Raw genomic sequence first — 23,561 nt, forward strand, 5'->3', positions numbered from 1 at the left:
TAAAATCCTGAATTATAGCTTCACTTGATTTAATATCCACAGTTCAGATATGATCCATTTCATATACCATTTCGTCATTGATTCATTCCTCACGGGACCATTAGAACCCACAAATGACCAACTCCCAACGTCAGTGGCTTCATAGCTCAGTTGGTTAGAGCGTCGCACCGGAATCGCGAGGTCACGGGTTCAAACCCCGTTGAAGTCCTGAATTTTTCAGGTTTCTCTACGCAATTGTAAAAATTGCGTTCATAACTGCGAAGATCATAGCTTCACTCGAAAGTATAATGTTATTTTATCGCGAGGCATTTCAATTGTCTTATCAGTTTGCGGGTTGTGCTCTAATCTGGCGACTATGGAAGTCTCCTGTCCATTGAAAAATGGGCGCGTGTCAAAGTTAAGTACAAAAGGTCGGTTATCTCGTACACGCAGCCCCTTTCTACTATTGCCATCATCGCAAGAAGAACTTCTCTGCCTTTTAGCGTTCAGTCGTATTGTTCTTTTTCCCTCCACCTCCCTGGTCTCCGACCCACAGACTGACAATATTTCTTATGTAGTTTTTTACTGGTGGCGAAATGTTTAACCCCACCTTTCCTGAAGAGATTTTAATCATTGTTTGTAACCTTAGTTTCAATTAAACTCGTCACATTTGTGGCCATTTATCCCAAACGATTTGTTTTTATTGTCGTCTACCAATCTCTTCAGCAAACTAGTGCGGCGCCTTGAGGAGCTCTCGATGTCTTAATGTTTGCAAATGACTCAAGATAAAATAGAAACGTTTCTGACGCTGGTGGGGTCTAAATCAATTTTGGGTGATGGACTTTTGAGAAAACGTAATTTTTATTTCAGAATCTCCTAAATAGGCCTTAAGATGGGGCCGATTTATCATAGAAACGATGAGGATGCTTTTCGACTATTTCAGATGTAATCTATCGTCCAGAAAAGGGCAATCTAGATAAGGTTAGAGCAGCTTAATTGTTGACTGTATTTATTGTCATAAGGTGGTTACAAATGGGTGTAATTTATTGAACTCATGACACCTAAAAGTACCTGGTGATTCATTTTCAGATAAAATACTATGAAGAGGTGAGTCAAGTTTGAAAGCCTTAGCGTGTGCTTGTCAACCTCATAACAATGATAAGTTTACTATCTGAGATCCAAGTTAGAATCTCGAGTGATGCTTAATTTAAGTGCGCATTTCAATAAGTTTACCGTAAGTTAAACTGTCCATGACCAGAGCATTTATAAAATCTTTCAGCATCGGAATATCCATCACTTGCACAGCACGCAGTAACCGCACATCAAAATCAACATGAGGTCTGCAAAGTAAAGCGTCTATAAGCAGTAGCAGAAACACATGATCTTGAAGCCGCGTGTAAGCTGCAACTCTTTTCCTTGGAACAAAGCTGGGGATTTTTAGGACACCGATGTTATGCCCAAATATGGACAAAAATAAGATCGAAGCTGCACGCGCAGGAAAATGCATATGAGGACGAGGAAAGGTCATTTTAGAGCGAAATCAGCTGTTAGGTGGCTCGTAAGCGACTGACAAGCCATGGAGCAGCTTGTAACATACATTCTTTTTACTTCGCTGGCGTGCCCAAGCCCTTTTGTCAAAGAACGAATGTGCAACCTTGCCAAGAAATGAACCAAACTGTAAAGGCACGTGCGGGGCGTTTAAGTTCATTAGACTCTTTCAGTTGTTGCGATCTCGGGCTTGGCGACGTCTTCGTTGCGTAAGCGTCCCGTTTTCTTGAGGTGACAGCAATTAAATCATGATTCTAGATGAGTGATTCACAGGCTGAGTGCAAACTAATTAATAGGGTGCACAATCAACGACGATGCCCAGGAGGACGACTGAGCAAAACCAATGGCTCTGCACTCCGTCCACGTGTGTTTTACATTTTTATACAGTCACTTACGAGATCCTAAAAACAAATGACGGGAATTCGAAACGGCCAATTTGAGGTTACATGGGCAAAGTAAGCACAAGTTTCCACCCTTATAGATGGTTCGCAACCAATCTGTAGATACACAGATAACAATGGTGCAATTGCTGATGGACGAACGTAAGCAGCTAATGAGAGATCTTTTGTTTTCATCCACCAACATGGCGGCGATGGCGTCACGTGAAATCCACCTATTGTGAGCGCCATTTAATCCAACGGATTTCGAGGACAGTTGGCACACATTTTAAATTCGAAATGAATTGCAATGATCGCAAAATCGTCCCATTTACCAAAAATCATATTTTCCGGCGACGTTCTTATTACAGTCGACTTCATCCTTCCTAGAAGTCCTATAGGTGACTTTCACGTTACGTCATAAGTCGTGGCGTCATGTTGGCGGACGAAAACAAAAGATCTCTCACCAGCAAACTTCTTTTCGTTCGTCTACCGTCGTTTGTATATAGCACCACTATTATTTGTGTCTCCGCCACAGTCAGACGGGACACTTTATGACAAATGCATAACGTTGTGTTAGACTGGCGAGGTGAAGGTGCTACACGTCACCTTCATTAGAGAGCTTAAGCACGCGACGTTCTTGTCAACACGGACGGCGACCGGAAGTGATTTTGCAAAGAAAGTGACGTCACACGTCACAGACGTGAAGTCACAAATTTGGCGTCTGTGGTGAAAAATAAAAACGCGAGAAGGTAAGTTCATTTTAGGTGCAATAACTCTGTTTTTTGGTTGATTTTTGTTGTTTTCCTGCTAATGCTGGACAATCAACTTTCCAATTCCTATTATTTATGACTACAAATGATACACGCTGGCAATGGAAAGACCTTGTTTGGCCCTTATGTTGTTTGTTATGCATTTGTCATAAAGTGTCCCACCTGACTATGGAGGCCTGCAGGTACAAAACACAGGTCACAGGTCACAGTTCATTGTTTTACCAATACAGAAAGTATCCTAAATATTCCTAAAGCTAACTTAGGCCTAAAAACTTTTGTTTAGGCCTAATAGGCCATTTCCGAGTTGCCGTTTGTCTCGGTTTCGAAGTGAGTCTTGGTGCTCAACTATTGTAGGGAAATGAGTTTGATTTGCATAAGAATACTCAACTCATTTCCATTTGAATGGTTCAGTGTGCACCAGGACTCGCTATGAAACTGAGGCATGAAGCAACTCGGAAATGGGCTATTAGGCCTAAGGTTAGCTTTTATGAATGTTTAAGATACTTTCTGTATTGGTAAAACAATTATCTGTAACCTGTGTTTTGTACCTGCCTCTACGGAGGCCCATTTTAGTCACAACCGTGTCTCTAGCAATTACTGGAAAACCAACCATTTGAGTAATTTCTGTCAAACTCAACAGTCCTTTAACTCTTGTTCTTCGGCCATTGAAATTTAATTACAAATAAAACACAAAGCGGTGATAAACATTGTGAAGCAATTAACGCATTTTTATAAACTGCTACAAGATACATTAAAAAAAAAAATGTGTTGTTTCACAATGTTCATCACTGCGATGTGTTTTATTTCAACAATCCTTCTTAGCCGGTACAAGACACGGTTCCTGAGCTCAAACAATTTAAAATTTGGTTGAAGAAACTCACTTTTCGAGGAAAGTGATAGCGACAGACTTCATGTGTGGAAATGGAACTATGTGATCCATCTCGAAGACAATCTGAACACGGCCAGAGAGAGATACGTCCTCAATACTGACATCAACATCAGCACCAACCCTGCAACAATATAAAAAAAGAAAGTCACGGGTACTGTCTGAGTTGATGCAGTCAATCGGTGACCATAAAAAGATTCAAAGCGGACAGCGCAAATTATTAGGTGTACAGTGGCATTCAGGAGAGGTGTATTGTTCGCAAGGTATATGTGCTAAAGAGTCACTGTGTGGGATATGACTGTCATAACTAGTTTTATTTATTCATTTATTTACAAATTTGCCCAAAGGTAGGACGAGAGACAATGGGACATAGGTCACCTACAAGGCCAAACAACCCAGCCCAGCCACACGCTAACACCTGAACCAGCCAACAAAGAAAGAATAAGCATGAGCACGTCTGCACAGGATTGATGCAGAGGCATTTTAGGGCAGACAATTTTGTTTAATCGTTGTTTGAGCGTTTGAATAGATCAAAACAAGAGAAAATCAAGGAAGCAGACTCACAGAGACGAAGTCGCCCAGTCTAGCCCTTGGGATATGTTAACTTCAGTTAAGTTATTTTAAAATGTCACGAAAACGGAAGTCGGTTTCCCAAAACGTCAGAGTAGAATTACGTTTTGTTGACGAAATCGACTTTGAGAAGTAAGGAAGTGGAACATTTCGGAGAGGGAGTGAATCTAAAGGCCTGGCCAAACGCTCGCAACATTTCAACGCAACATTTTGCAACATTGTTCCATGATGTTGAAACATGTGTTGAACATGATGGCCAAACGCACGCAACATTTTCATCATTTTCAACGAAACATGTCAATGTTCATGTGCCCCAGGCCCCTGGCGCGCAAGAAGTCGACCTAACGCGCATGCCCTAGCGCAACAATGTTCCATGAACGTGGCCAAACGAGTACAACATCATGCAACATCCAAAATATTGCACGCAAAATTTGACCGTTTTCAAATTTGATCCAAGATCATCCAACATGTTGCAACATATCGCAACATATCGCAACAGGGTGGCCAAACGAATGCAACATGTTGTGCCCAACAATGTTGCAAGATGTTGCGTTGAAATGTTGCGAGCGTTTGGCCAGGCCTTAAAGGCTTGTTGGATGAACAAAACGACTCTGAAAGCCATTGCTCAATAGCATATAAATTGGTATGACGTCTTGCTTAATATTTGCGCCTGTCTAGGGGAACAGATTTCCGATCTAAAAATAACTTTCGTGAAATTCACATATCCCTCTCTCCCTCATTGGAGAGTTTAAGCAAAGAGGACGGCTACGGCTACGGCAACACCACAAAGCAAGAATATTATTGGCTAAAAAAAGGAAAAATACTCGTGCTGCACGTGCAACACGAATTTCCGTGCATTTCTTTGCCGCGCTCCACAAAACAACAAAGTGAAGTCACCAAAGTTTAGGTTTTGACGACAATGTGAGCATATACCAAAGAAACGGTCATTTTCTGTTTTGACTTTAAAACCGTTCGTACACATCCAATTACATGATAGTTCACCTGAATTGCAGAAGGTGAACAAGACGGAATAATCGCGAGACACTTGCGATAGCGCTAAGTTATATTTTGGACTGACGTTTTCGTTGCCGTAGCCGTCGTCTTTTCTTAAACTCCCTAGTATCTCTTTGTCAAAGAAATTAAACTTATATAGTTTTAGAGTATATGAAATTTCGTATATTCGACCAGCAGAACTGATCAGGTCCCAGCTGCCTTGGTAGCACAGCTGGTAGAGCAAGTGTAGTTTAAATCCCAAAGTCATGGGTTCGAATCCCGTTGACGCCTGTATTTTTTCACTCTTGATGGCGGCAACTGCATAAGTTCCTTATCTGACTGCGATGACCATGTTAGCTTACAGACTTACATCTTGCCTCCCAATCTAACTTTGATGGCGATTTTAGTGTCAGGCGCATGTAAACACAAATCCATGACGAGAACCAGTAAATGCCTCTGTCTTGTTGCCATGTCGACGGATGGGTTGAATGCGTTGCTTTCAGACGCGGGAATATCGGGAGAACCTTCCTCGTCGATATTCTCAAAAACTTTTACGTACTTCAAAAACGGTGTCTTCTTTCCAAAGGTGAACTCTGTAAGTTCCATAGATTCTGCGCATAAAACGGCTTTAATTAAAACAGTGGAACCAAGATCAAATTAAGGAGGCTCAAACGAGTTTCAAAAATTTGGAGGGATAGTTCTATTCCAAGGATTAATTCTACAACACCGTTCATGTAACGGCAATGTTATAGTACAAACTAAAACAACAATAGTTGCTTACCACGATGCATTCATTAAATTGAAGTGACGTAATAAGTCACCATGGCAGCAAAACAGCCATGTAAAAACACGCTATATTTTGTCTTTAAACGCTTAAACCACAAAAAAGAACTCGGTGACCGCTATTTTTATTGCTAGAAATTCTCTAGAGCGGATTTAGAGCCAATAATGAAGGTGGCTATGAACCCGCTCCACAGATTTTTTTTTTAAATTTTGAGTAGATTCAATCCTTGCAAAACGAACAGTTTATTGAAAGTGTTGATACTATTTTGAACCTCCCTGAGTGCTTTGACCAACAACGTGCACAACACGAGCAGAACACAAAATGAACCAATCAAGCTGCAAATCAAGCGCATGCAGCCGGTGAAAGCGCGGGAAAACGATGATAATAGGGAGCTTTAGCGACGACAAAGGCGACGGCAACAAGAACGTCACAAAATTGGCATATTTAGTGAGCAAAAGCAATAGCTTTGCACGCTTTGCACGTGCATCTTTTCATTTTAGTCTATTTCTTTGCCGTCGTCTGCAAAATAACAACGCGAAGTGACTAAATTTGAAGTTTTAGAGAAAACGTCAGCGCTACGGACAAATTTTCATTTTCTGCTCTAAATTAAGCGCCGTTCATACCAGTTTCGTTCTTGAGAGTTTGCCACACATTTGTCACGTTAGTAACGCGAATTCACATTTCACGACGACGTTCTTGTTGCCGTTGCCGTCGTCGTTGCTAAAGCTCCCTAATGAAGTAGATAATGATGATATCGATGAATCTGATAATATTGATGATGATGATGATGATGATGATGATGATTATAGTCTCATTACATATGACAATCTATATGTCTGCCTTACCTATAAATGATGGTTTGCTGTAGTCAAGAACAGGATTCAGGCTCGAACGGACAAGATTGCTGAGGGAAACCTCACTGAAAGTCCACCTAAAGAATAAAAAGCACAAATCTGCATTTAAATGAATATATGAAAGGAAAAAGTAGTGAGAAATCTTTATGGACATTTTCGAGCAACAACGGCAACTACGGCACTGAAACGTCACTTTGCGCTAGTAGTAGTAGTAGTAATAGTAGTAGTAGTAACAGTATAGGATAGTAGTAGTAATAGTATAGTATAGTAGTAGTAGCAGTAGTATAGTACAGTATAGTATAGTATAGTAGTAGTAGTAGTAGTAGTAGTAGTAGTAGTATAGTATAGTGGTAGTGGTAGTAGTAGTATAGTAGTAATATAGTATAGTAGTAGTATAGTATAGTATAGTAGTAGTATAGTATAGTATAGTAGTAGTAGTAGTAGTATAGTATGGTATAGTAGTATAGTATAGTATAGTATAGTATAGTAGTAGTAGTAGTAGTAGTTTACACGTGTATTTCATTGCGTTTGCGTTTGCATTTGCGTATACGTCGCAAGTATGAACCAGGCTTAATATTTCCGAGATAAAATATATAGCTAAACCAATAAATAAGATAAAATAACAATATATCACGGTACATTCTTGTCAAAATTACATGCTAAATACAATCAAATAAAAATTAATTACTAAGTACAAATTACAAATTGAGAGTAATCAATCAGGCTAGTTTAGACAAATTTGTGGATCTACATTATTTCAAAAGTAGGTTATGCTTGTGGTAGTTCTTAAGTCATCATTAAACATATTCCAGAGCAAACAGCTTCAACATTTGTTTCAACATCCGTTCGATTTTGTTGAAAGATGTTGACTGCTGGGGTTGGCAAGCGGTTTCAACACATCATCAACATCTGATTCAAAAAACTGTACAAGAGGCATTGTATTCAGTCCCGGACTGCACCCGCGGTTATTACTATGGATACGGACATATGGATACGTACTATGGATACGGACATGAACACTTCATTGGGAAGCCAATTATTGCGCACGCGCATACCCAACGATGTTGATAGAGGGGGGGGGGGGGGCTAATGGATTCAACTCAACACATCATCAACATCGATTCAAGTTCGATTCAACATGTTGAAAGGGAAGGTGATTAGATGCACACGGATTTCAATAAGCGTCACGAAGTGTCCCCTTGCTCTTGTCCCCAACTTCAACGTCACTCGCGTCTGGGAATACAAACAATCAACGTTACACAGTGTCCCCTAAACTCCAGTCCTCAACTAATGATAAACAGCTGCATCAACCATCACCAGAGAATAACGTTAAACCTTACACTTATCTCATTGCTAGAAAGAGGTAGAAAATGCTTGGACTTAAAAGAGACACTTCGTGTTTGACATCAAAAATGGGTTTGCATATAGTTATCTCCATTCTGGACGCAAAGAAAGGCGAATAAATGTACTAAAAATGCATGACGCACGTGCAACACGATTATGTTTCCATGGTCGTGTTTTCACGAGCGGTTTGTCAAATTCCGTGAAAACAGTTCCTTTCCCAACTCACTGCCAGCAAACCAGGTAGCTTAAGCGAGTTGGCAATTACTTTCTGCCAATGAGGGGTCGCTTGCGGTTATTCAAATCAGAATTACAACAGGCGTGCTATTTTTATTATTTTTATTATTGCATTGGCACGAGCTCTCTTCACGTTTAATCTTACCCGTGAAAACACGTGTTCAAGTTTTTCAGCTGAGCGTGCGCGTGTAAGCCACACATGCAATTCTAAAAGCTGCACAGGTCAGCTCATGATTCAAAATGGGTCACCAGAAATAAACAAATACCGCTAATTTCACTCACCTTTCTTCCAATTCCTATATATATGGAATATAAATAGACAACTCCTATACACCCAAACTACGAAAATTGTACACAAACGGTGTAAAGGTCACTAAAATCCGTCTTTGTTGGCCTGTAGCTCCTCTCGCGCGTGCACTCGAATGAGCGGGTGACGCATGCGTAAATGCTGATCTTGTAAACCCCTTATATTTCGATTTTGCAACTTTACTCGCTTATATCTCTGCTTCTTGACGGTGTTTTTTTCTTTTTTTGCATGTTCGCTTAGATTAATTTAAAACGTTTGTCTTTCAAATATAAAAAAATTCTGTAGGTGAAAAAAAAAAAAAATTAGAGACACATTTCAAAAAAACTGATTTTTCTGAAAAGCTGACCTACAGATTTTGTTGAATTTTGAATATTTTAGAGATCATTTCTAACATTATCTGCTAACGCTGAATGGGAAGATTTCACTCTCCCGTTTTTTTCAAAAAAGACAATATATCTTGTTTTAAAGGCTCAAAGAAATGCCTTAAATCGCTGCCATGGTAACGTTATTTTGGAGGAAATGTGATGAGAGAAATCTATTATGGGTACTTAATAGCCTCGCCAAATTTCGTCTTGATATTATTACCCTAGCTGTATCTAAGGACAGAATATGTTTATTTGTTTGAAAAAGGAGAAACTATTTCGAGCCTCCTTAACGTCTGCAAACAAACCACTTTCAGGAATATTAAGCGAGACAACGGCTGCCGAGAAAACACGTCCCACATTAAACAAATAATATTATTGTTTTTTTTGTCCTGCCTTTGCCGAAATCATTTCTTAACTCTAATATAAATCCAACGAATTGTATCTGACTTACGAAGTAAATGTGAATCTAGTAGCTTAATTGTATTAAGTATCGAAAATAAAAATTGTTCATTTTGTAGTTCAGATAAACAAAAATTGATATGAGTAGCAATTAAAATTTTTCGGGATTGTAAAAATACCGTCTCTGTGTTAGGCGGCTGTCCAATCATGAATTATTAATGAGCTTTACAAACGATTTTCTTCTCTCCGTACGTAGATTACGAAACTGCTATTCTAGCACTAACCCTTCAAAGGCATTTACACACTGGTGTTTTCCAATTTTACTCGAGAATTATTCGAATTAGTGCGCGTCAAACCAAATAAAATACTTCTTAAAATTGTTTTGCTGCCAAATACCAGTAAGAAAATAAAATTTATCTCATTTATTTTTCAAACATGCTTGAAGATGAAACTAAACAGGTCAGTTTTGGCAAAAGTCTTTTTTATTGATGACAAAAAAGGATCAGTATTATTACCTAGAATATTATTGTATCTAACGTGAGCATATTCTCAACGAGAGATTAGTTAATGTTTTGATTTGTAATTTTCCAAAATAAGTCTGTACACTAATATTGCTGTTAGTGTCTTAAACAGAACTAGAATTCCTACACTTTTAATCTTTTTTTAAGGTTTTTCGTGAACTGAAATACACTCGATAAAATAATGCTAAAAAAGAACGAAAGACTCCTTTTTCCAACACACACACATTTGTTGGTTTGAGCTGCCCTTCCAATTTCTACACCACAAACACAGCTCAAACCAACAAAACAAAACAAAAAACGATTATGCTTCGTAAAAACAGTTGCTTTTTGCAGTAAAAAACCTGGCATAAAATGATACATAAACGTGTAAGTAGTTCTAGAGGTAGAGTTTTGATAGTTTACAAATGGCAACATAAAATTAAATTCCAAGTACACAGCAACGCAGCCAATTTGAGGCAAACCAAGATACTTGGTCAGTCTGGCACGCAGTTACTCAACTGCATATAAGAACCTAGAGCTCGTAGCATAGCCTAACATAGCATTTGATGGCCTTTGGGGCTATCAAACGGAATTTTGGTAAAATGATGCGTGATTCCTTTGTTGTGTTAAATGTAGTCGTCATAAACACCCTAAAAAAAGAGAATTTAACATGAAGATGGCCTTTAAGTTTAGTCTTAAGTTTTTTTCTCGCTACAGTCATAATTACCATCGATTTAACACGAAGTTCAGCCATTCAACAGTTTCTTCATCTCGCAAAGCCTTTCGACGGTGGACTTTGATCTCAGCCTCGCGGACCCGACCGTCTAAGACACGGCAATTTTTGCGATACCACACCGTGAATATTAGCGGAATGATGAAAACAACCCATACAAAGGAGAAGCCAAAAGCTCCAAGGAACCATGTTAAAACTATCACAGCACAAACAAAAAGGGACAAGCGAAGCTGTGTATCTTCTCTCTCTTTCCTCGCTTTCATATCCAACGGGTCTGGGTTGCCAGCCATAGCGCCGGTTTAGTCCGAGATGTAGTCAATTTTGCAATGTACACCAAATTTCGAGGTCTTTCTGCATAGTTGAGCTAGTTTAAAGGATGCGCCTTCACAAATGAGCCTTTTGTTTTCGATTAATTATTTAATGGTACCTGCTAAAATTGTGGCGCTCACTCCAACAGAAAAACAGAATTAACTGTTTGCGGGTGCCAAGTAAACTTGTGAGATCCACCCTTGAATTTTGCAGTAGGACTCTCATTGCCTCTTGCTTGCTGTAAAGGGAGATTCCCAAATGTAGCTTCAGGAAACGTGAATATGTGTGTCAGTTTACACTACAAAAGGAAACTTAAGCTTCGTATTATTGACAGGGTTTTACGAAGGTTTCGTCCCAGTTCCTTAAAAAATAATACATGTGTTCCTGACAATACAGATCCTCATTGACATTTGGCTACGGTTACTCGATTGACTTTGAGAACACTTTTAAATTAATATTCAATTCGTGTGTTTACAAAATCACTTGCCAAAAAAATTCTTGTTTTTAAAAATTTCCTATGACCCGATGAGCAAGAAAGGAGAGGTTTTTGTCCAACGAAAGGGACAAATTTAAAATTGGAAACTCATCCTTGTAGTCAACTTGAACGTTCATGTTCACTTTAGTGTCTTCTGCTCCTTTGCTCAGGGAAAATTTTGTCTTTATTTTCCCCTATTCTCCAGTCCACATTGGCTACGTTCCCTTGTTCTTTGAACTCTTCCACCAAATGCCCTCCAAATGCTCACCAAATGCTCACCAAATGCTCAAAGCTCACCGCTTTGTGACAATTGGGGTGAGAGACTTAGCATCGGGTTTGCAGGAAACAGCAAACGTGGAAAGACCCTGTAGCTTTCCAGACGCGGTCTGTGATTGGAGAGCGAAACAAAAGCTGATCGACAAAAACAAGGAACCTAGTTTGCACTCAGAGGAACTATTTGGGAACACTGCTGTACAGAAATCCAATCCAATCAACTCACTGGTTTTTTGTGGACTCACTCGGCTACGCCTCGTGAGTCCACAGCATTTTGACCACTGCGATGACGAATATCGTTGTCGATAAGAGTGCAGACAACGCTGAACCACTCTTCATTTGTTTTTTGCCACTATATTCAACGCCAAAGAAGTGTTAATTTCAGAGCGTGACCAAGATCATGACACGAAGAAAGCGCAAGCGTTGTCTATAACTTTCTAGCAATATGATTGGTGTATTTTCCAAAATGAGCGTTCCTGATTGGCTATTGCATTGCGTGACAAATTGACGCGAGCACCGTTGTCTCGACTCTTATCGATAACGGCAAATAAGCCAATCAGATTGCGAGATTACAAGCAATTGTGGTAAAAAACGCATTACCCGGAGAAAAACCTCTCAAACTCAACTCACATGTGACGCCATGTGTGGGAAGCGAACCAGGGCTACATTGGTGGCAGGCGAACGCTCTCACTAGTGCGCCATTCCTGCTCTTTAAACGCAATGCTAATCTTTCTTTTATTCACTCCCTGTTCGATGAATCATTAATTTTCTCTACTCTGAAAAAATTCTTGTTTAATTACCCAGTTCCCGAGAGTCTCCTATAAGGTTTTCCCGTTACGTCATCGCCGCCATGTTGGTGGAAGAAAGCAAAAGATTTCTCATTAGCTCCTTTTGTTCGTCCACCAGCAATGTTATCTGTGTCCCTAAAGATTGCTTGCATTCCACTCGTTGCAATTGGCTGAGCATTCGAACTTGTAATCGGAAGAGTAAAGGGGGTATAGTTTCTAAAGAAACTGTCGTGCTGCGTTGGTGGGGAAAATCGTACACAAAAATTTGGTTTTACCACTGGAGTTGATAATGTAAATTGACCACCGCACAGGGATTCTAATTGTAATCGGAAGATTCTACTCCTGCAAAGGAACACTCGGAATTCTTCCGAGTATCCTCGAGTCACCTTTCAAATGAATCATTCCTTCAAATAAATCATTCCTTCCGAGTCAAACTCAATTCTTGGAGAGATATAACATCTCCTTCACCACGACCCAATTCGAAAAAAATCATGACCGCAAGAACACAAACCTTTTGATTGGAGAACCATTCTCGTCCCTAGGGTCCGCTTTTCTTTTGGTCGGCGCCAAGAACACGGTAAGAAAGAGACTGAGAACTCTGGGGACGAGAATAGAGGAGTACGAGTAAGTTTAATGTTCATTCTAAATACGCATGTTCAGTAGAGAAAGTTCTCATTCACGCTCGGACTCCATTTTAAAGGTCGGCATTATTCTGTTAAATCTCAAAAATATTACGTTAATTCCCCGTACCTCACGGAGAGATGGACAAGAAAAAAATCATTTTTCTCTTGTATGAGTCATCACATGCCTTACCTAAACATTAATAGCCTTGTTATTGCTTTTACGTCAAGGAAACATAAAATCTTGGGGAGGACTTGAAGGGTCTCAGTGTCACGTGACTCTGTTATACCATAAACCCTTGCAGCCTTAAAAGAAGTGTAATATATTAAGGCCGGTGTTATTGTTGTCAATAATTACCTTGCTCAGCAGTCTTCTCGTGTCGAACCTTTTCTTAACTTTACCCGTACAACCACTAAGCTGAGGATCAAAGATGGCAAGCACATTGACTGATCGGGAGATGGACGAATTACGCGATAATTTTGGCCTTTATGATACTGTAGGCGACGGCAAAGTCGAGTCCTCCAGCATGGGCCAGATGCTGCGATCGGTTGGACTGAACCCGACCCAAGCTGAAGTCGAAAAGGTAATGAGAGAAATAGACCCTCAAGGAAACAAGAGGATCTCCTTCGAGGAGTTTGTGCCAGTGGTTTTGTCGCTTCGCTCTCGCACACACAAATACGGTCAAGATGTTTTTGTCGACAGTTTACGAGTCTTTGACAGCGATGGATCGGGCACGATAAACTCCGGAGAGCTTCGCCATGTTCTTACAAGCTTAGGAGAGAAATTGAAAGACGAAGATGTGGACACCCTTATTCAGGGTTTCGAAGACAACTCTGGACTTATAAACTACGAGGACTTTGTCAAGAGCGTCATGAACGGATGAGAACAGACATTCATGAATTTTTATCAGCACATTTCGAAAACAAACGCTCTCAGCACGAACCTCTGACTCTTTTCTCTTATTTCTGTGAAGAACTAATACTGCTTAAGACATTTACTAGATAAATTTAAAAGCACCAAACTTTGTAAATGTCGTTTTCCAGGAGAGAAATGTGACATTTGTTTTACTCTCAGCTTTAATTCACTTAATGGTTTGTTTTTACATAACTTATCGCTAGTTGCTTCAAGTACTTATTTTGCAGACAAGGCCCTACTCACGTGGGAGCCATTCGCCAAATTATACCTGTAAACGGCCAGGTCGCTTTTAAAGCGTATATTTAAAACAAAATATAGTGAAAAATACTTTAGCATTAAAAAGCTATAAATTTTAGTTATGTTTTTAGTCAGTTTGGTTCCCGAAGCACTGGAAACTGTTCCAGAATCGAATATTCAATTTAGCTTTCACGCTTCAAAGCATAAATATTCCGCTCTTTTTCAACGCAAGAATGGTTGGAAATTTTCCTTTTGGTTCCGCTCAATCGAAACGGGGAATTGGCGAAAATGTCTGCAGAATACTGAAACCTATCGTGTCGTTATATACGGCAGATTTGTTGCTTATTTGCTGTTTTTAAAAAATAACTGAAATATGCAAATTTTTAACGCAGAAGACGGAGTCGCATGGGTCAACACTTGTTCAAAAGTATTGTTTGATAAGCGATAATGTTTTAACATGAGTAAGTGAATTTGCATACAGACATATACACACGTGAAAGTTTACGGTGTTAGCTTGGCAAACATATGTTCTTACGAAGATGGAATAACATTCCCAGATGCGAAAACAGAAAGTTTGTCTCACTCTCTCTCTTTACTTTATAAAGTGGAAAATCAAATTTTTAATCAAGAGAGCGGAGATTCAAACGAGTGAGGGTTTTCGTCACATCTGTTGGATAGTACGCTCGCTGTGATTGGCCAATTAAACGGCCTGTGTTCTACAGCATGGCCAGTTAATAATTTTAATAGTTTGTTTTTTTTTTAATTAAAAGATTTAGTGATAGAAATATCTTTATAACATCGTTTTCTTGGGCCTCGCTGTTAGTCCTTAGCCCGTGCTTTTTAAAAGTTCAATTCACAGCCCTCGAGCCTGTGTTCTAAAGCGTGGCCCGACCCAGCAAAAAATTCCCGTACGGCCCTCGATTTCCATTGGTCATAAGCAGATATCTCATGCCTAGTATAAATTAAACAGTACGACAGAAAAATGTAACTTAAAGTAATTGAAGGGGCATTGTCGCAGACGTTTTACCGTCTGTAAACTATTCCTGTTAATTTTACCAGGATAAGCTATCAAATCAAATTTTGGGTTTTTTTTCAGAACATCGCGTTCAAACATCAAATAATTGGCCTTTTTTCATTTTTAGTCTGCATTTCGGCTTTTAGGCCACTTTCGAAAATTAAATATCATAGTACTCTTTGTTTGCTCCCCAAAATTTTGCATAAGTATTGTTTTTATATTCTCTTGGGACCATTGTAAGTCACAAAAGAAACTGAAAACAATGCTTACGGAATTTTGGAGGGCAAACAAAGGGTATTTTTGAGAGTGGCCTTAGGCAGAGGGCGTAAAGAGGTTTGGGTTGCAGTTTACACCCTCCATAGAAATTTAATAGCTGGTGAGATTTTGGATTGCTTAATGGATTCTGGACCAAATGTAAGGATTTCAACAAGTAAACATTTCCTGAATTCCGGTTTACCTTACATGTTCCCGGTTGTGTGACGCACAATGAGTTTTTAAAACACAAAAAGCGTTTTTGAGGCCAGCATTATATTGAGTCACACAGATCTAGAGTGGAATACAAACAGGTTTTGTCGTAGTTGTGAGGAGAAATAGTTTATTCTTCCAAAGTATGATGCATATGAAAGGCACTATTGGGCTTATATATAGTAATTCTCGGGTTATATTAGAAAATGAGAGAGGCCTCAACGAGATCACCGATTTTTCTTCTGACTTGACCTTTATTTTGCCTCTCTCCCAGGGATTTTATATTGGTGGAGAAAGGCCCGGGGAATACGAGTTTCTGACAAGTCTAAAGATACATTCGAACTTCCACTAACGGCCACTTCTCCACAGAAGTCACTCTTTTTTGACCCAGTCGGAGTGGGAGTCGGAGTCGTAAGAGCGCTTAAGACCTAGTGAAAATCAAAGATCGGAGTCGTAAGCGGAGTCATAAGCTCAACGGAATCGGAGTCGGAAGAATCAGAAGGTTCCCATTTTCTTCCGACTCCACTTACGACTCCGTCGCTTATGATCCAGTGAAAACTAGATTGTCGGAGTCGGAGGCAGAAGCGGAAGAACCAACCAATCACAATGCTTGGAATCGAGCATTGTGATTGGTTTATTCTTCAGCTTCTGCTTCCGACTCCGAAAAGGCAGTTTTCACTGGATCATAAGCGACTAAGTCATAAGCGGAATCGGCGTTCTGCTTCAGACGCCGACAGTTTGATTTTCACTAGATCGTATCGCTCTGAGCTTCTGATTACGACTCCGACTCCGTCGCTAGTGAAAACCAGCCTTTATTTTAACCTCTCAGTCCACAGCGGCAACGGCAGTATAGCTCGTCCCAGCTGCCCAAATAACCTCTCAAGTAACGGCCAGTAGAATCAACGACTTATGAAAGAATTTTCGTTTAACGTCATGAAACTTGATGTGAACGGAACGTCGATAGATGTTCGGGGCACATGTTTTAATTGCATTGTTGTTGTTTGTACTTTGGCTTCTTTGAAGATACCTCGTTACTAAGGTTACAAAGTATGGTACTAAAACTAAAATAAACCATGTTCACTGTGTTCGGGAAGGCTTGTTGTAAAATACGCAACGCAATATACGCAATATGTGCAAAACGGTTTATTTTATCAGCGGTAAACTTGCAAAATGTCAAACAGCGCATGCTTCCCGTTCCCACGTGGTTTCTCCTGTAAACACCTGAAAAATGGATGTATCTTGCGGTAAGTGTTTCCAATATTAATCGCCTTTCATCTTTGACCATCCTCTGTTATATTAGGCTCGCTTACCAGTGGCTGTTTCGGGAAATGAGCCACGAGTGAGCGGCGGAAATCGAGCCTACTGTTATATGCTGCACTGAATTATTATAGACTCGGTTTTATTGTCCTTTCGAACCCGGTGGGTCTAAAACACAGGTCACAGGTCAGGTCAGGTCACATGTCAGGTCACAGGTTGCGGGTCAGGCCACAGGTCAGGTCAGGTTGCAAGTCTGGTCACTGGTCAGGTCACAGGTTAGGTTGCAGGTCAGGTCAGGGCAATAGGAAGAATATTTATTGACTATTTTCGCCATACCATAATGGGGGGGGTGGGGGAGGTATTTACATAAAAAAAAACAATACTAGTTATTTACTCTTTGCACTGTATCATGCTTCAGTTAACTGAACATCCATCGTTTTAATGCAAATTTCATGTGCAAATTGCTTCCTTCTTTGTTGTCATCGGCTTCCCTATTATCCTCTATTTCTGTGACTTTTACCCATGTGCTCACAAGATAAATCACGTGATGACAGGACTTATGGGTACTGCCATAATTTATTTAATTTATTTAATTTATATTTCTCGTTATTCGCTTTTTTCACTCTTCCCATCATACAGGTCATTTGAAGAGGGGGGGGGGGGGGGGGTATTTGCATTAAAACGATGGATGTTCAGTTGACTGAAGCATGATACAGTACAAAGAGTAAATAACTAGTATTGTTTCTTTATGTAAATACCCCCGCTTCCCCCCCCCCCCCCTCCCCATTATGGGATGGCAAAAATAGTCAATTTTGTTGGCAGAAAAATATTCTTCCTATTGCCCTGACTTGACTTGACTTGTGACCTGACCTGCAACCTGACCTGTGACCTGACCTGTGTTTTAGACCTGCCGTTTCGAAACCGTTTCATCATCAAAACCGGATCGTTCTACAAATCCGGAACAGTCAAGATCATAAGTAACTGTTTTCCCTCAAATGTTTCCGCGATAATTTACATTGTGGTCGACATTTTTATAAGTATAGCCTAGCACAAAATTTAACATGTATGTTGCGTCTCGTTTTCCTTCATCTCTTGCCATTTTAACTCTATGGGTTTGTTCGCGTTAAAGTAAAATCCAGGTGGATGTGCCATGTATTTAAGAGAGTAAGTCGTCTGCCTGGGGTGATGATATAAACTCCCTCCTGCCGTAAGGATTACTATAAATTCCCGGAGATCTAACGGTGACGAATCCTCAAATATATTAGCTAAACTGAACTGTTCTGAATTGTTTATTTATGTTTCTCGAGAGGACACCCAGACAGTTTGAACTGATAGTTCGTTTTATTGATTTCAACACGGATGTAGGAAAATCAAAGACATTAATTCAGTTCTGTCTTAGAAGAAAGAATACACTATTTTGTAAACCTTAATTTTCGTAAAATGATAAAATACCTGTCGTTGCTGTCTTCCGGTACATCAATATTTCAACAGGAACAAGTCCATCGAGTTAGCATGAAACAAGTCCATCGAGTAAGCATGAAACAAAAGTCTTCAGGCCTAAAGTTGGCCGGAAAGTTGGCTTTTATGCATGTTTAGGATACTTTCTGTACCCATATTCTGCTATATTTTGCTATATTTATCGTCACGGCGAAGGGGGAATACACAGCACAGTGTTCGGAGGAACAGATAACACGGGGGAACACAAAACGCTGTGACATCCGATATGTTGCGCATATTGCGTATATTGCGTTGCGTTGCGTTGCGTTGCATTGCGTATTTTGCAACAAGCCATTCGGAAATATCCACACTCAATGTTGCTTGAACCTTTTTTTTTTCCTTTCTTTTTTTTGATTGAACCGAAGTTTCAGTGGGCGAGAGAAGCATTAGTAGTCTCTGATGACCTTGCCTTAAGGAATGATTGAAGAACGTGTCCAAGTAATGTGACCACTTCGCTTGGCAAAATGCGTGACATCTCCCTCAAACAGACAGCCCTCGATAGCTTTGTTTCGCATCATAGAAAATGAAATGCCTGCAGTTGTAAATTAAGGGGAACATTGTTTGAAATGATGTACGTTGTGTACCACTCATCAACATTTGCCATGTGAACCTAATGTTTTGTTATATTTAAGCAATAGAGGACTTTTCCGTGTTTCCATAGTCTCATCTAAACAAGAGGGGGAGTTGGGAAAAATTCTCGACAGTTATACAAACCCGAGTAGCAAGTCGAGGGTTTGCAAAACTGTCGAGAATTTTCCCAACTCCCTCTCTTGTTTAGATGAGGATATGGAAACACAGAAAAAAGTCCTCTACTGCTTTTATGAAATATTTCTAAAAAATAATTCGACAAATGAAGGAAAATGCTGTTTTTTTAACTTCTTGATTGAAACAGATTTTCTTGATACACGCTCATATTTCCTACCGGTCAATCAAAACGCACGTCTGACAACACATAACCTATCAAAATTTGTGTGATGTCACCGCTGCGTTTACCAAATGACCCATGACCAATGATTGACCAATGAGAGTGCGCCTACTATCCTAGTTATTTTATAAATAGTATCGCATTGATACATGTTGTTGCGGTTTTATGCTCCAACTGCTGCAATGTGCTTCAATACATGCAGCGAACATTGTGTACCTCGATCGTTTTGTTTTCTTGACCGTGATTTTGGCTTAAGACACAAAAGTACATTTGACTGCTATATCCGTATGGTACAGTAAGCATGAACATATTACAGAAAGAATCAACATGTTTGTAGCCTGCAAGAAAAACAGGTGTCATATAACACCCCACCTCCACAAAAGGGCCATCTCTCCACAAAGGCCATTTATGCCCCTTGCTCGCTTGCCAGGAAACCATGTGCTGTACAATGTGCATTGCTAGGGGTGAGCTCGGTTTGCTGGGCGAACTGAACGGACACCATTATTTGCCGTAATTTGGCCACTCATTTAAGTGGCCGTTTATTGATGATACCAAATCAAATTACACAAAAACCGGAAATAAAAATCTCATCCCAGCAAAGGTGAAGGCAAACACGCCTAACAGTCTTCAGAGAAGAAAAATGTTTGCCCTGCACCGAAGCTGAACTGAAAGAGGCCTGAAATCGAATGTTTACGTATCTACAATTGCAAGTCCCGGATGTTCCCATCCAGGATACTAGAAACGCCGCGCAGACTGCATAAAATAATTTATTCCCCTTGGTAATAAATGTCATTTTCTTCTGTCCCCAGGGTGGTCTTTGCGGAGAGGTTCAAGGGTAGTCCAAATAGGTTACTTATTCAAAGCCTTTTGTGATAACAATAATAATTATTAGTTTAATTAACATAAAAATTAAGTACTAATTTTCACTCCAAGAACTTTGACACGGGATTTGAAAATAAGGACGTGACCCATTTATTTGTCAGATTTGTTAAGTTGCTAATAATTGCTGGAGCAGAGGTCAAACGTCGACTTTTATGTATGAAGACAACAAATTCAAAAACTGGGCGGACATTTCTGTACATTGCGGTTTACTCATAAATATTTCAGGATTTCTCGATGCTCCAAAAGTCAGCTGGATGACAACATAAAAACGTCCTTTACCACAAAAGTAAAAATCCTGCGAATTAGAAGCAACGAATTAATCAAAGATCATCAAGGCTAATTGATTGTTTTCTTCAAGCAAGACCTTTAGTGCGGAAAGAATTTAAAATCACGATTGTTGCTGTGAAGTGGCGTTCAAATATTGAAAACATCGACATCATTTGTAGCATCTTGCAGTTGATCTAACGTTTAACAAGTCTGGAACCGTTGTCTTTAGTAAGGTAGGACTTGGACAAGCTCAATACATCTTGCAAGCAATCGATGCATCAATTATTCACAGCTTGAAGAGCTTTTTGTGTTCCAAGCAGCCGGACAAAGCAGGACTTCTTGTTTCACGAACACGAATTTCAATGTCGGATTGACACCTGCAAAGGTTCTAACTAATGGAATATACAATTGACTCCAGTAATAATTATACAAATTTACATTGCGGTACAGAGTGATGGAACTCGACTGAACTGAAAATCAGCGGACGAAAAATCAAAATAAACAACCGCTAATCAACATGAGGACATCGTTACCGTAGGGGTTTAAATTTCAGTTTCAAATTGCAGCGTTCAAAATCAACATCACGGTTCAAATGAATTCGAGGAGAGAGGAAAGAAATACGAGCGAAAACAATAGCGAAAATTCAACCGAAGCAAAACAATATTTACCGTCTGAGCAGGATCAACGCACGCTGCATCGAGCAGACCAGCAAAATAGATTAATAATTTCCCTGCTTATATTTACCATTTTGGCGTGGGTTCTGGGAAGAATCGAGGCAAGCATCGTATGGATTTTCGCATTGCTTGTTTGGATTTTTCTTTGGTGGAATAACAACGCTACAAGAATTATCGAGCTCGCTGTTGAGGAAGCCGAAAATGACACAAGGAAGCAGAGAGCTTTGAAAAATGCCGAGACAGTAGAGTGGGTAAATTTTCTCTTAAATCGATGGTAAGTAAAAATATATCCCTTTAATAGCGTGTAGAATACGTGTCTTCATTGTATATATTGCAGTTCAAATCATCACCTTGCGTAACACCGATCTCGCTCAAAAGTCATCATCGGGCGATGTGACCATAAGATCGGGCGAAGTGGCTTGTAGGCGGCGAGATACCACGATTTAATTGTTTGGTATTTTGAACAACTTGGGTGATTTATTCAATGCAAAACTCTAGCACCGGGCTCTAGCACTCTTGGTGCCACGTAGACTAACTCGGTTATTTCCCCATGCAGGTGCTAAAAAAACTCCAACTTCGACTTTCACGGATGACAATCTAAACGACTTCGTACCCACAACAAATTTCAAGAAAATTGTGCGCAGTAATGGAATTTGGATCATTGTTTAGTCCATTACTGAAATTATTATTTTTTTTCACAATGTGACAGCCACAAAATGTGTTGCAATTACCGTTTCTTTCATGTGTATACATTATTAACTTAGAATGAAAGACCAGTCTTTTATCTCCTTCGTGGAAGACAACAAGACCCCAAGCAACTTCAATGTTCCCGACTTTGACGGCACAAAAAGAATGTCAAATCTTCAAAGCCCAAAATATTTTCAATCTTTAACTTTTAATCAAAGTCAACTTGAAAGAAAGAACAATTGTCAGATAAAACCCTTTTATTTTTTTATGCTTATGTAACGAGATTGAAGCAAATCTGATCTGAAATTTCCTTATTTATCAGGTTGGTGTTTAGCGACAGGTCGCTATTCGAGTTAATCAAGAAAAACCTGGATCCCATATTACAATCACAGAAGCCCTCGTTTGTTGGTAAGAGTTTAAATTAAAAAAACAAAGAATCATTCAAATAGCTACCAAACTGCCTTTGCTTTCATGAAAAAGCCTAGTATCAAGGGAACATATTGTTTTGTCAAAACCCCTTCACCAATAACAGAATGAACTAATAGCAGCAATAGGCACCTTGCATGACCGTGTCACGTGACCTTGTCAATCATTAAAAAAACGGCCTTGGTACAAAAAACATACCAGAAAGGGAGAGAGCATGATGATATTAGTAAGAAGTCTAATTTTGAGGCAGTTTTCTTATGCAAGGGCTAGCTGAACAAAGTACACGTGCCGGATCTTAGGAGATCTAACGAGCAAATAATATTTAGACTAAAAACAAAATAAACAAAATAATTATACGACTGTGAGGATATGAGGATATCTATTAATCGTGAGGCCACTGACATTTATGTGAGAGGTTTTAAAGTGATTTTAAAGCTTAAAAAATTTACTGAGATTTTTATGTAAAACAGCTGCTGGATGGCAAGCTTTGAAAGAACCCGAGGGCGTATTATCAATTTACTTTCCAAACATGGACACTCTTCATACCAATTTAATAAACCGCCGTTATATTTGTACTTGACGTTCTCGAACCCGTTGCCTTTGTCCTTGATAAAGCTCTTTAATTTGTACGCGGCCCACGGACCAGATGCAAAGTCGAATCGAGGCTATTCCGAGCCCTGGTTCTTGCAACCATTGCGTTTCGAGAAACGTGTTTTATTGGAGAACAATATTGTTCCGGTTATTTCGGCTGTTAATCCTGAAGGAAATTAACTAGAAGGGATAGTCACAAAAGAGAATGCCATATATATTAACAACGAAGAACAGCTGCATATCGGTTTGACTAGCTTATCGCGTTAGGTATTATCGAAACTGTGTTGCTACTCGGTTGCTCAGTGAAGCACGGACGTTTCAGTGGTTGTATTACATGAATCGGTAAACGGAAATTGACTACAATATGAAGACAAATACGCTGACGATTTAGCCAAATGTCAAGAGCCAATCACTGTTTCACATATGGCTAACTGGAAGGATTGAAAAAAAATTTTAAACCTCGGATATAGCGTTTCTCGCGTTCAGATAAGCCCACTCAATCTCGGTTGTCAGCTCGTATACCCTCATATGACTTTATATGGCAACTGACCGAGCCAGTCAGTCGTTTCGTAAAATTGAAGCAACTTCCAGTTGTTTTGTAAAACTGAAAT

The 23,561-nt window shown here is 39.6% G+C and overlaps 3 protein-coding genes across 7 annotated transcripts in view; 2 read left to right on the top strand and 1 right to left on the bottom strand.

Annotated features, from left to right (window-relative positions):
• Nucleotides 1-19,165, bottom strand: part of LOC137984790 (uncharacterized) — a 51,920-nt gene extending 32,755 nt beyond the window's left edge. For 2 of the 4 annotated variants that reach the window (XR_011119178.1, XM_068832073.1), the window contains exons 1-5: nt 10,641-12,058; nt 6,756-6,841; nt 5,497-5,737; nt 3,559-3,687; nt 1,213-1,319 (exon numbers count right to left, since the gene is read on the bottom strand). Coding sequence is in view for 3 of the 4 variants with exons in the window: in XM_068832073.1 (XP_068688174.1) it covers nt 1,213-1,319; nt 3,559-3,687; nt 5,497-5,737; nt 6,756-6,841; nt 10,641-10,936 (859 nt within the window). In the remaining variant the exon portion in view is untranslated. Of the gene's footprint in view, nt 1-1,212; nt 1,320-3,558; nt 3,688-5,496; nt 5,738-6,755; nt 6,842-10,640; nt 12,059-18,453 lie in introns of those variants that run through there. The other 2 variants (XM_068832075.1, XM_068832074.1) reach the window with 2 other exon arrangements.
• On the top strand, nt 13,430-14,382 carry LOC137984759 (myosin-2 essential light chain-like). The gene has a single exon (XM_068832027.1). It carries the CDS (start codon nt 13,543-13,545, stop codon nt 13,993-13,995), a length of 453 nt encoding a protein of 150 aa, XP_068688128.1. The 5' UTR covers nt 13,430-13,542; the 3' UTR covers nt 13,996-14,382.
• Nucleotides 19,166-20,363: 1,198 nt separating the features above from the next.
• The window catches only part of LOC137985267 (uncharacterized), a 30,000-nt gene continuing 26,802 nt past the window's right edge, over nt 20,364-23,561 (top strand). For both annotated transcript variants that reach the window (XR_011119267.1, XM_068832836.1), the window contains exons 1-2: nt 20,364-21,520; nt 22,256-22,341. Coding sequence is in view for 1 of the 2 variants with exons in the window: in XM_068832836.1 (XP_068688937.1) it covers nt 21,165-21,520; nt 22,256-22,341 (442 nt within the window). In the remaining variant the exon portion in view is untranslated. The remainder of the gene's footprint in view (nt 21,521-22,255; nt 22,342-23,561) is intronic.

This window comes from Montipora foliosa, chromosome 14 (genome assembly GCF_036669935.1).
Source record: "Montipora foliosa isolate CH-2021 chromosome 14, ASM3666993v2, whole genome shotgun sequence".
Lineage (NCBI taxonomy): Eukaryota > Metazoa > Cnidaria > Anthozoa > Scleractinia > Acroporidae > Montipora > Montipora foliosa.

Excerpts from the sequence above, each read along its gene's own strand:
- LOC137984759 (XM_068832027.1), top strand. The coding sequence starts at position 13,543 with ATGGCAAGCACATTGACTGATCGGGAGATGGACGAATTACGCGATAAT.